Consider the following 13,598-nt stretch of genomic DNA (forward strand, 5'->3'; position numbering starts at 1 on the left):
CATCTTGTTATATTTTTAGGAATGAAAGTTTTGCTACCAAAGTAATGTCCTCTATAACCATGTTGAGTGTGTTTTCAGTTATAGCCTAGTTAAGTGAAAACTTTGAAGGTTGCCTTTTATACATAAAATGAAGATATAATTAAATGTATATGCTCAAGACAGCATGATTTCTTGAATAAATAACACAAATATTCTCAAACAAAGAAGTCCAAGAATTTGTGCTGTTTGTATAGATAGATACCATGCAATAAAACCACTGGGGTGCCTAATGTTGCATTCAATTCCAAGTTCCTTCTTACCAAAATATAAGAGCAATTATCTTTAAGGAAAGTAAAGAAATTATGTAAGATACTTTACAATCAGCACTGACTAAATCATAGAATGATGCTGTAAAAAAGTTGATTGTCCTTGGTAGGGAGAGAAGTTTGCTTTTTACAAAAGTCAAACTGGGGACATAATTACTTGTGGCTGTCTAAAGAACTCAGGGATTTTCTCTTTTCATTTTCTTTAACAAAACACTGGATTCATAGCTTCCATATCTACTGTATAACGCCACATGCTTTTACACTATGTCAACAATCCGAGGTGTGACATGGCTGTGCATTTTGTTCGTGACACTGCAGCAATTAGCCTTATCTATAATTTGAATGAGGAACATATAATTCACAGTCAGACATCTTTTACAAATTATAGGGTCTATACTGTGCAACCTGTGATCACTTCCTGGGAATTGTCACAAGCAGGATTTCTAGGGCTGCAGAAACCAAATAAAAACAGAATGATGTATAAATATCTAAATAACCAATTACATTCATGGGATAGAGGGTTTTGCGAGTCCTGGTAATAAGAATGCTTCAGCAGAGTGAGTAGTGTTTCCAGTGAGAAGGAATTATGTGAGCAATCTTGAGACTCTGCATTAAGCTAGAAATCCATTTCCTATCTAGGCTATATGCCAGCTGGCTTGCAAACATAGACACTGCACATTTCGAAGCAAAAACACAAAAAGCCTTTTTAGTATGCATGTATTAGTCTACATCTGTTTCTACGCAGCTAGTAAAGTTTAAAATGCAAGGGGCCAACAAGCTATGGTTACACACATACCAAGCTCGGTACCGTGACAGTTGGCACACTGACACACGCACACAGGCCCGGAAATATTTACCTTTGGTTGCTATTGGATGTAGTCAAAAGACCATGAGCAGTGGTGCAGGAGGGAGTGATGCGGGAAAAAATGGGCAAATGATAGTTACATTTGTGGAAAATTGTGGACCATGCAACGAAAGCTAAGAAAATATCCAGGAGGTCAGCATCACCTCTCCTTCAGCGGCTCCAAAATAATTATTCTGTTTTGCTAAAGTGTTTGTTATAATCAACTCCAAGCTGATATCAGAAACTGAAACGTTTTGGTTTCCCTTCTAGTTGAAATCTGCCAATCCTAAAAAAAAGTTTTTGAAGATTATCAAAAGAAGTCTCCCCATACCCTTTAATGCTGTTGTTAGACAGCAATATATTATTAGAAACAGGAAATGTATTTAGTCTGGATGCTGCTTGTGTAAGATACAGTTCTGTTACTATATGCAGCACCCTAATGATCAGACTAGGGTGGTACGGCAAGTTCCCCTTCAACTACTTCCAGCTTTCAAAAACAGATACAGTAAAGCACTGATATTCACTCCTGTTCCTTTAGTGTCCAGGATGGATTGAAAACAAAAAGACGTGCCGGCCCTCCAGGATCTGGAGTGTTGATGCAATAAACGGTCAAATTAACGTTTGTGTGTTTAAGTGAGAAGCCCTGCTCCTGGTGGTATTAAGTGTGGATGTGAAAAGTAAGATCTTACAATGCTAACTGTCAGACAAGAGAAGAACTGTTAACCAGGGTATCCAATTCTGGTCTTGGAAAAGTCAATGTGTCTACAAGTTTTCAATGTCTATCTAAAGCTTCAGGACCTGAAGAGATTGGTGAAACTGTTAAACTGGTCAAGTTAAGCAAGTAACTCGCCGATTTAACTCCTCAGGCCGAAAACCCAGACGCACTGACCCTCCAGGAAAGGGATTGGACAGCCCTGACTTATTTAATAACAATAAACATTGATTAGTAATGATTAACAAAGCAAATATGAATTGCTCAGCAAAGTGATATTTAATATATTTTATTATTTTAAAGGCTTAAATAAATGAAAATAATGACTCAGCAATTGCATTGCAATTATTTCTAAAATGTTCAAAATGATAATGCAGTGGTTGATTTTAAAAAACAAGAAAACAGTCATAGTAACCATCTGATTTAATTTTTAATAATTTCAACTCTCAACTCACACGCTGACTCACCTAGCTACTGACTGAATGACCTTCGATGAGGTGTCCTTGATGTTTGACAAAAACCTTTCTGTTCCTCCTTTCAAGATATCAAAGAAGCCTCCAGTCATGGACTGGTCACACTCAGAACCATAAACCCCTGAGAGAAACAGACATTTGAGGAGTGTTTACATCTAGATATAGCATGGAATATAACATATAGCAATATATAGGCCCAAACATAACAATATATAACATTTTTTCATATTTATACTCATATATATATATACATATATAAACATACACATATATAACATTTATAGCAGCTCTCCACCGGAATATAATGTATATATAAAATATAATTTAATTAATTGTTGAACAAATATTTCAAGATTTTTTACATATTATTCTGGAAAGAAAAGCGATATTACACACTAAGAGCACATACCTGAATTCTCAAACTTTCGCACACAAATATTATATATAGATGTAACTGTCAATTACCCAATACCCACCACAGGGGAATGATTGTCACCTCTCATTTTTTTAAATGATATTATGTTACTTTTCTAAAAAGTAATCCTGGTAAATTCCACATGCTACACAGCTAAGATACCAAAGACCTGACACGGCTGCTTTGTAAATCCTTAGGTGTTTTTTTTTCCCTCCTGGGAAAAACTAAGGTTGCTGCTGGGAGAGGTGTTAGTGGGGCCAGCAGGGGTTGCTCACCCTGCAGTCCATGTGGGTCCTAATGCCCCAGTATAGTGACGGGGACACTGTACTGACTCTCTGTGGTTATTAAAAATCGCAGGGCACTTCTCGAAAAGAGTAGGGGTGTAACCCCGTTGTCCTGGCCAAATTTTCCATTGGCCCTTACCAATCATGGCCTCCTAATAATCCCCTCTATGAATTGGCTACATTACTCTGCTCTCCTCCCCACCGATAGCTGATGTGCGGTGAGCATTCTGGCGCACTAAGGCTGCCGTCACATCATCCAGGTGGATGCTGCACATTGGTGGTGGTGGAGGGGAGTCCCCATTACCTGTAAAGCGCTTTGAGTGGAGTGTCCAGAAAAGCGCTTTATAAGTGTAAGCAATTATTATTACTATTATTATTACTATTATCATCATCATCATCATCCTAGGACTGTATATGTTCTGACAGAAAATGGGAAATACTAAAAGCTTGTTGTAGAACACAGAAGTTGAAAATGAAGCAATTTGGATCACTGCTCATTTGATAGTTGAGTTCCTATGCAAACGTTTAGAAGTGTCTGGAGTCTGTTACAGAAACTCTCAACTCCTTGGGTAAAGAAGTGTTTTCTATTCTGTATCTGAAATGAATTCCCTCACAAGTTTTAAACTGTGAATCAATGGCATTGTTTTCCTTCTAAGCATGAAATAGTTACCTGCATAGATCTTATCTGTATCCCTAAGGGTCTTGTATACTTGATTCAAATCTTCAAAAATTAATCTCCTTTATTCTAGATCCAAGAAATTTAGCTCCCTTAACCTGTCTATACAAGACATCTATATTTTAGTATTGAAACCAAAACTGAACACACTAGTTTACTAACTCCCCAATAAATTAAAATGACATTCTATTGCAAAAAAGAATATAAATGAACACCCAGATATTTACACCTACACCATGTATAGTGTATGTTACCACTGCCATTGTGGATTGTTTTACACTTTTCAATGTCAATCTGCATATTTAAAGAGATGAATAAATCAGGAAGAGCTATGGCACCAAAACAAATCCTTTTGGCACACCATTGTGTTCTTGTGCCAGGTAGTCATCATTCCCTTTAACAGGAAGCAAAGCACTGTTTCTAATTTAGTAACCAGTTCTTGATCCCTGTGCATGCATTTCTTTGGATTCCTAAAGCTTTTAATCAGAGAATCAACCTTTTATGAGAGACCTTCTAGAAAAAATTCTAGAAGTCAAAATATGCTATACCCTATGCTTTAGTTTTACCTAGAATTCTGTTGCTTGCTTAAACCAGATTTAAAAGGTCTTCACACAGATAAGGACGGGTTTTGTGATGAAACCCTCAAAGAAAGTGGCATCACTATGTGAAGGTAATAAGGATTATGTCAAGACCACAGTAAATTCTCTTCTAATAAACAACATGATTCCATAAGTCACATAGCTTGAACTAACGTAGAAAGACAATGTGAATTTGATCCCCCATCCTCCACAACAGAAAGCCAAACTTCACCAGATGGCAAGAAAGCAAATCCTCTTATACCCCAGGAGAAGCCTTGTGTGTTAACCAACTCACATTTTAGAATTTATTTTCAAAACATGCCTCAAACCTTTTCATTGATTGACGTCCTTTATAAATCATAATATGTGGCAGTTTGGCATGATCTAAACACTTATTTACCTTCTTAGGACTGTGATCAACATTCTTTGAACAGACCACATGAGAACACAAGAATATTAAATAAGGCTCTGTAGCATTTCCAGAGACAAAAGCTTAGCGTTTTTTAGGAAGTACAAGACTGAGCCCCACATCAGAGAAATCACTGATGGAACTTGCCAGCAGGCAGGCTGAAAAACTGTGAAGTAGAACGCTTTTGTTTTTCACTGTGGTTTTGACATTACAGCCCCACACTATGTTTCTACATTAACTCCACCAACAACATGGTGAATCTTAAATGTTATGCACAAACTTAGAAGCACCACCAGACCTGATTTGTTTGATATCCTATTGCTGTTCATATATTTTACTTATTAATGCTTGTGTTAAAAAAACTGTGCCAGAGGTAAAGCAAGGTTAGAGGATTGTTGTCAAAGCCTTCCTTCAACGGTCCTTCACTTTCCATTTTACCTTAATACCTGAGGAATCCCAGGAAAATTGATCCTGCTTACGTTTTTGTTATATTTTTTATTTGAAAACAACTAATTACAAGACATACAAAAACAAATGGATATCATCTTGAACCCAGGTGCCAACCTGCATGAGACTGTAAGGACTACAGAAGCCCACTCTTACCTGCGTTGTGCATGTTGTTGATCTGCGCGGGAGGCCGTGACCCCTGGGGTGGGGCACAGACGGAGGTCCGGGGTGTGGCGTTGTTCCCATAGCCTCCGTTCTGCTCCAGCAGCTGCAACGATTCATAGCCATTGTAAGAGGGCTTCCAAAAATAGGTGCTAAGGAGACTCATGGGAGATTCCAGACATTCACGTTTTTTTAAAAAAAAACAACCTTTGGTTTGCTCTAAGGCCGTGTCTTTTTTTACAATATTATGCTCTCTTCGCACATAGCGCTTGCTCGTCTGCCTCCAGGGGAGGTGCAGTGAAGCTAGCCTTCTTTAATCAGACTTCTGGTCCAACTGTCTTCCTTACTTCTTATAACCAACTTGACCGTGTCTTCTCTCAGGAAGGTAAGCTCATTCGCCCACTCGTGAAGACCAGATTAACCCAGATCATCTCCCTAATTCTGCTCTCACACACACAGTAGAAGGCGCACCATCCTGAGACAGGAGAATGCTTTGCTGTGATAGAAAAATGTAAGACCGTGCACTCTCGTCCAGGCAGAGGACAAGGATGCGAAGCCTTCAGTCACAATTGCATGAGATCACCAAGCATTATGTCAGAGGTTTCAGCGCATCCTTAAAGAGATAAGAATTCCTTTGTTGCAGAGGGAAAATAAAACAGAGCAGCCATGAATAGGGCTACTGACTTCTTAGAATGCAAGAATGCCAGATTTGCATTCGGGGGTGGACATCTTTTTGTTTTCAGAATGTTAGTGACGCTAAAGAAACGGGGCCACGGATGTTCGAAAACAAGGCCATTTATATGAAGTGGGGGAAAAAAATCAAACATTTCAATAATTTGATCTTTACAATGGAAATCGCCGAGAAGTATGCATGAGATTGACAAAAAACATGCATCCAGTCCAAACATCTGGAAGAAAGAGCGATCTACTGCTTCTGCAGAATTCAAACAAGCAAAAAGTTAGCACCTTAAAGAGAAACAAATGCATTTTTAGCCATTTTAAAAGAACGCTCTTTTAAAGTATTTTGGACTAGATGAAAATTATGAAAGCTATTCCTTGCAAGTTTCAGCTATCTCACTTTGCACTTATTTGCAGAAGACAAAGGCCATAAAAACATAAAAGATCAGCTTCTCTTTATTCTACCATTTGACTGAAGTGTTCAGTGGTTTCTCACTAAATTAGTAAGCAAGCAGTAGTTCAGTCTTCTATGAGCTCACTCTGAGCTCAACGATCAAATATTGTAACACGCAGTGTAGACAGTAGTCAGCAAACTAAACAGGTTTCACAGCCAGATTGAGTTTCCAGCAGAAATGCTAATCACCTCCCTTGAGCAAAGGGTAGAAAAATTAACCTTTCAAAACCATGCTACATTTAATCCAGGATCTTTGGAAATCTAGGATTCCTCTGGAGATAAAAATAAACAGCAATAACTATCAAATCATAGTCACAGAGTCATAGAGACTCAGAGTCCCCTCACACAGATTGTGAATACCTGTAAAAAAACATGAACAGTCCAAAATTAAGAACTCTAATAAATACTGTGCTGGTACTTTAGTCATGTACACTCTTCACCTCCGTGTACATAAAATTGTAATTATAAGCAGAATACTGGAAACAAATACTTCAGGTCAGCCATTACCTATTCCTCACTTATAATCTTTTAAGAACAATACTTTGGACTCTCTTATACCACAGTATATTCCTCAGTCTTGTGTGTGCTAGTTAAAACAAGTCACCCTGCAAAATATTGAAGATGTAGCAATGCTTTACTTGAATGAGACGATCAAATACTGTCGTGACTCATTGTCACACTACACAAAATGATATGCATACTTCTTTCCAACCATTTGTGCAAATGACATTTCAGACACACAATTATTCAGAATGGTTCATAATGAGACACAGTTTCAGCTCAAAGCTAAGAGCAGAACTCCAGGTAGAGAGAAGCAAGGTAAAAATGGGAAACAATGAGTGATAAGAGGCGATGTATGAAAAAGAGTTAGCTGTTTATGTTGATATGATGAAAAATGCCACTGAAGCCTGACAAGGACTTTCTGCAGATGTAGCTCTACAACAGTGGTCCTGGTATGTTTCTGTAACAATTAGTCTGCTATATGATTTTTATGCATGCTGTTTTATTGGGTTGTATATTTGTTGTGTAGTTTTTACGAAGGTGTTTTTCTAACTCATTCAAGTAAACTTTTGTTTGGTGAAAAAGCAAAAAAATGTCAACAGATTTGTACCAGAACAGAAAAGTAAAAGATTTCTAGGGGGACAGCAGTCTGTGACATTACTGAAAGAATGAAGAAATTAGAATGATAATTTGCTGGAAACAGCAATCAGAATGGATCGACACTGGTTACACTAAGAACAAAGAGCAGTACAGAATTGCTTCACTGAAGATGAAGAGAGACATGGATCTGAAGACATGAATGAGTGAAGGGGTGAAAGGGTGAACTGAAAAGAGCTCTTAATGATAAAGATGCTGAAACAAACACTGGATTCATGCTATACACTATGAACAGAATACACTCATATGTTTCTGACTCTTATTTTATGACTGTTTTACAAGGTATAAGCACAATAATAGGCAAATTAAATAATGAACCTGACACTCAGAAGTGCAGAACACAGGGAACACACAGGGAGGGCACTCAAATTAATCAGTTTTCAAAATGTAGTGGGCTGATTTTAAGAAGAAACAACAGACTTTACCTCAGTGATGGGAGACTTAGGGTTGACATTTCTGACAGCAGAGATCTCTTGCAGCTGGTTCACCAATTCTGTGATCGGCAGTCTGTCTTCAGGGTTAACCTTTAACATAGATCCTAGAACAGAAGAAAAAAGCCTTATTCTACTCCTATTCTACTTCTATGCTGATGATACTCAAATCTATATCCATACCAAACCTGACTCTGATGTGGCTGGCCCTATTCTCATTAATTGCATCTGTGACATAAAAACCTGGATGACTCAAAATGTCCTTAATCTAAACTGTGACAAGACTGAAGTCATGCTTATTGGCACCTTCCAATAAAGCCAGTGCTACAACCCTATCTGTGGATTGTACTGTTCTTGAGCTTCAGTCAAAAATGAAAAACTTGGGGGTGAAATTTGATTTTGGCTTGACATGTGCAACACAGTCAAAACATCATTCTTGCACCTCAGAAATATCGCCGGACTTCGTCCTATGTTACTGCTAACTGTTGCTGAAAAGCTGATCAACTCATTTGTCTTCTCCCAAATTGACTAATGTAACGCTCTACTCACTGGGGTTTCTAAATCCTGATTAAACAAACTTCAGTATGTCCAAAATCTGGCAGCCAGAATCCTGATTAGGTCTAGTGCAAGTGATCACATTACTTCTATCCTGGAGTCCTTCTACTGGCTTCCTGTCAGATTTTATGTTCAAAATCTTCATGCTCACCTATAATGCTCTGCATGGCTTGGCACCTCAGTACCTGTCTGAGCTACTATCGCCCTACTCTCCACCTTGCAACCTTCACTGCTCTAATTCTGGTCTCTTAACTGTTCCCCAAGCCCGTCTACACTCTACGGGTGACAGGGCCTTCTGTTATGCCCCAGAGCTCTGAAACTCTATCCCTAAGGATATCAGAGAGTCACCTTCCCTAAGCTCTTTCAAATCTGCACTCAACACGTTCTTTTTTAAAACAGCCTTTACTTTACTTGTTCCGTTATATATCCCTTTTCCCCCACCTTATTCAGTACTCCCTACTATCTACTGTCTCCACTCATTGTGTATATCTTGCGTATTTTTTTGTTAATTGTTGTCATTCTGTAAAGCGCTTTGAGAAGCCACCTTTAAAGGCACTATATAAAATAAAGTTTATTATTGTAAGTTGATTATTATTAAATGAAATTATAAAGATTACTACACAGTGACAATTGCTAGGAAACGTATTTTCCTTTTCACAATGTGGGGCAATGGTAAAGTATAACCACTTGTGAAAGTATAGTGAGGTCATAAATACCTTATTGGTAGTTTTTGGATCATGACTCACAGCTACAGTAAACTGTGGAGCAGTGTGGCACTACAACAATTCTTGCATCTTGTGAGTAACTATTGTGTCAAGACACTTCCAATGAGAGACCGCAAATACTTACGAATGAGGTCGTGAAAGACAGTATACTTGGTGTCATTCTGTGGAATGGCGTATTTCCCATTGACTATCTGAAGCTTTGCTCCTTCTTCGAATGGGTGCTGTTTAAAGCACAGCAAGAAAAGAATGCAGCCCAGGGCCTGGCAATCAAAAAAAATCCCAATAAATAAAAATTGTATTCCACAAAAATAATTCACACAAATGTGAGATTTCAAAATAAAGTGAGGCATGAAAGATCAGCAATCAAAATAAGTCATTTAATGTTATTAATTTAATGTGCTTTTCTTTCTTAAAATTTCGAATCACCAATTATTTTTGTCATAATTCCACTCAGGATATGCCAGCTATGTGTTTTTGACACCTTAGCTCTTTCTTAACTCCATGTGCCCAAGTGGTACAGAGGCATATAGCAGTATTCTCAGTTGACAAACAAAGCAGGGCATAATTGGTGAAAAGGTTTGTACCTCTTTTAAAATGTTCTATCCGCAACGAAGATGCAAGCAGCTAAGAAAATGAACATACATCAATAGTACGAAGATTAGTAGCCTGTGCTTTTGATTCACCATAAGCAAGCTCTGTATTCTTCACTTACCCAAATGTCTTGCTTTTCATTGATGGGGTAATTTGAATACAGGTCTATCATTTCAGGTGTTCTATATGCAGGCGTAGTGTTTCGTGTTATCTGCAATATAAGGAAATCAAGGTAAGGTAAAACACCCTCTCTCCAGCCACAAGGTGGAGCTGACAAGCCATCTCAACTTCCAGCCATCTCAAACATTCTGACAGGGGGGCCGGTAAAGCTCTTAAGATCAGTAGTAATCACTGAATGAACTTAAGGCACAGAAAGCAGAATATAAAAACGTAACTGAAAAATATGTATTTCCTGAAGGTCATGAAGCTATAAACAGACTTTAACATGTTGTGAAATTTAATAATGAGATTCTAGTTCTCACCTAACGCTGTCTTAACTGCTCTGTCACTTATCTCTCCCTGTACACCCTCTCGCTCTCCCCAAGAACTTTTTACTCCAGTAGTCTGCTTGGCTCTTGTGTTTCTCCGTCAGTTTTGTGGACCCTTCATGGTCATTTTATTGATATTCCCCAAACCCACAAAGTAGCTATTTGCACTTATTCTTAAAGGTTGATTTTAGAATTTGGCAAGTCACCATAAGGGCCCATTGAAAACCAAAATATAATAATGTGAGCTCCCATTAGTGATGGATTTCTTTTTTTGCATTTGGTGTTGTCCTTTGTCCTTGTAGACCATCAAGACAATTTTCAGAAAGAAATGAGCCTGCAATCACACACTTAAGCGAAGGAGGGTCTTGTCACTACCCCGGCTGTGTGCTACACAGGCAATGACAAGAAAAGGAACACAAACCTCATCTTCAACCATGGATCTCTTCTGGGCTGACCAGGTATAGTCCGGGTAGTGTGCAATGGTGGTGGCACTGCCAAAATCGCAGAGTTTAATCGTTCCCTGCTGACTGATGAGAAGGTTCTCACTCTGGAATAGGAGAGTAAAATTACCCTGATTATTTCTTCAGCTCTAAAGGACAGATATCTTTCCAAAAGCCCACTTGAAGCCTATCCCAGCAAGCAAGGGGCACAAGGCAGGGTACACCCTCGACAGGACGTCAGTCCATTGCCAGACAGACACATACACACACACACCAGAGCCAATTTGCTCATAAGCCAGTTGTAGCGGTGAGGCTTATTAATAAGAAAGAATTAAGTGTTCTGAGCCTTCCCAAATGAGGCCCCATTTCTCTGTTCATCTCTGTGGTGCAGCCACAGAGAAACTATTCATGCAGGCTGATTTAAGGTTCCTTTGATAAGGTTTCCTAGGACAGCTCCCAAAGGGGGATGCACTTAGCTAAGCCTGGCTATCATGATCAATGGTCATCCATCGGTGCCTATCTGTCTAGGGAGTGCCAGTTGGACATCTGGACTTCATTCCTAAGTGTCAGGAGTAAGTGACTCATATCTCACCTTGATCAACCAATCAGGGACTGGTAGGGCCGAGTAACCCACGTGGGACTCTGATGCCCATGGAACTTTCAGCCAATCAACGAGCTGAAGTTCCTCCAGGTAAAAACAGGCAACAGAGAGAGCCTGAGAGATTCAGTAAGATTCAGAAGGGATTCAGGAGAATTCTGTGGACAATTCTAAAGGGAATTCAAAGGAGAATTCCAGGCCAGGACGGCCCAGGAGCAGAAGGCTCCCAAGGGCAGGACATTCTCGCAGCGCGCCTCCTGACCATCCTGAGACTCAGCCCGGATAACCACAGAACAGCCAGTGTGTCCGAGTGCCAGAACTTTCCTTTGTTCTAAGAGTCGAGAGCGGAGGTTGCCAGAGAGTAACCAGAGGATCAACCCGAGGTTAGCACCAGCAGCAGGCCTCGTGAACAGGTCGGAACTGTGGACAGCTGAATCACTATTCAGAACTAGCTCTTCATCAGGAACGAACCGGTCCTCTTCCTGACTTGCTGGGAACCTCAGTCATCTTTTCTCCTGTGCACAAACTTTGCTAGTTAAAGCCAACACTAACTAGCCGGTCAGCGAGCATCTGCAGCGCACCGTCGCAAGTCGCAAAGCACAGCCTGGCACCTAGCCAGAAAGCGCGGATTGGACAGCAACAAGCCTGCAACTGTTTCTTTGGCCCGCAGGAGATCTGAATCCCCAAAGATTGGATGAGTATTCAACTTCAATGCATTACAGCTCGAGAATTCAATTGTTATCCCAACCAGTTGATATCAATTTAATTCCTAAGAGTTATGTACTTGTTTTGAGTATCTAATGTAGAAGTTATAACCAAGTTCATTTACGAAACAGTCTAAATGAATGATATACTGAACGTATGTCCTCTTGATATATGTAACTCTTTGTAACTGATTGAATATATATCTTTTGTATTCTGATAACCCTCTCGATAAGATCTGTTAGGTTTATATGCATATTTTATGTATTAATAAATGTATCCTTGTGTATTAGTACCTGTGTGTGTGTGTGTGTGTGTGTGTGTGTTGTTGTTTGAGTTATGTCGCATGGTTGGATTCTAAAGCCATCAAAAGAATCAATTTTGTGATTTACTGTTACAATTAATAATTGTCCCAGTAAATGCCCAAACCCTACAGAACTGGTGCCTTCAGAGAGCCACTACATTTACATTTTGGCTATGGCAACATTACACAGTTAACCAAGCAACATGTTTTTGGGCAGTAGGTGAAAATAGGAGGACCTGGAGAAAACTGATGCAAACATGGGGAGAACATACATACTAGTCAGAGCACAAATAATGCTCAGTTTCTTGATTTGAATCTGTCATCCAAAGCCTCTCTAGTGTTCAGTCTCGGCAAAAGAGTAAATTAGTAATTAAGTATCTAGGTGAATTTTAAAACTGTCCTAAGACCCTTGACTTAACATTATTGTTTTACAACTGATGAGAATGGTGTTTGCAAAACACTCTTTTTTGCACTTCCTGTCATTTCACATTGACTTTTTGTTCTATTACAAACTGTCCTTTTCTTTCTCTTGTTCCTGCTTAGGTTGTCAATTTTATACCAATAACTATTCCTGGACAAAACCCTTCACCACGATGAACGAGAGGAAGGGACATAAGGACAAATCTGTGTTATGTACGCCTGACTGCACAATCTTACACATCTATTTTTTTCATAAATGTTTCATATAAAAAAAACATTTTTAAAAACAATTAACCCCTTAATAAAGCTTTAAGATGTTTTTTTAAAAGCTTGTTTAATTGGTTAAAAAATACCATGTTATGATATTTAAGATCAACACAAGATCCATGTAATAGAGGCTGTAATTTAGGTCAGTGCCTGTACCAGGTTGTGACGTTTTCGGTTTTCAGAGCTCTTGCCAATAATCTAAGCACTGTATCCTTAATTTTCCTGCAGAAGAAAATGTGCAGAGTGTCTTCCTGCGACTTAGGAGAAATTGTTAGATATTATAGTCAAGTTTTGGACTGGCAGCAGAGCTCCTCGGCTCCTCTGCTTTATGGCGCCCCCTGGGGGGTGAGCTTCGCTTTACACCCAGACTATCATCTGTTCACATCAGGGCTAAACCAAAGGGATTTATTTCTCCATATTACAGTATCTTAAGATGCTAGCAGAGGCTACGATTGGAAATAGGGACTTCAATGTTAAGGAGA

The 13,598-nt window shown here is 39.1% G+C and overlaps 1 protein-coding gene across 2 annotated transcripts in view; it reads right to left on the reverse strand.

The window, feature by feature from the left end:
• The window catches only part of gak (cyclin G associated kinase), a 50,009-nt gene that overhangs the window by 20,522 nt on the left and 15,889 nt on the right, over window positions 1-13,598 (reverse strand). For both annotated transcript variants that reach the window (XM_069187049.1, XM_069187051.1), the window contains 6 exons: window positions 10,807-10,932; window positions 10,019-10,108; window positions 9,431-9,566; window positions 8,021-8,133; window positions 5,300-5,411; window positions 2,329-2,455 (listed from right to left, as the gene is read on the reverse strand). In XM_069187049.1, the coding sequence (XP_069043150.1) occupies window positions 2,329-2,455; window positions 5,300-5,411; window positions 8,021-8,133; window positions 9,431-9,566; window positions 10,019-10,108; window positions 10,807-10,932 (704 nt within the window). The remainder of the gene's footprint in view (window positions 1-2,328; window positions 2,456-5,299; window positions 5,412-8,020; window positions 8,134-9,430; window positions 9,567-10,018; window positions 10,109-10,806; window positions 10,933-13,598) is intronic.

The sequence above is a fragment of the Lepisosteus oculatus genome, chromosome 3, assembly GCF_040954835.1.
Source record: "Lepisosteus oculatus isolate fLepOcu1 chromosome 3, fLepOcu1.hap2, whole genome shotgun sequence".
Lineage (NCBI taxonomy): Eukaryota > Metazoa > Chordata > Actinopteri > Semionotiformes > Lepisosteidae > Lepisosteus > Lepisosteus oculatus.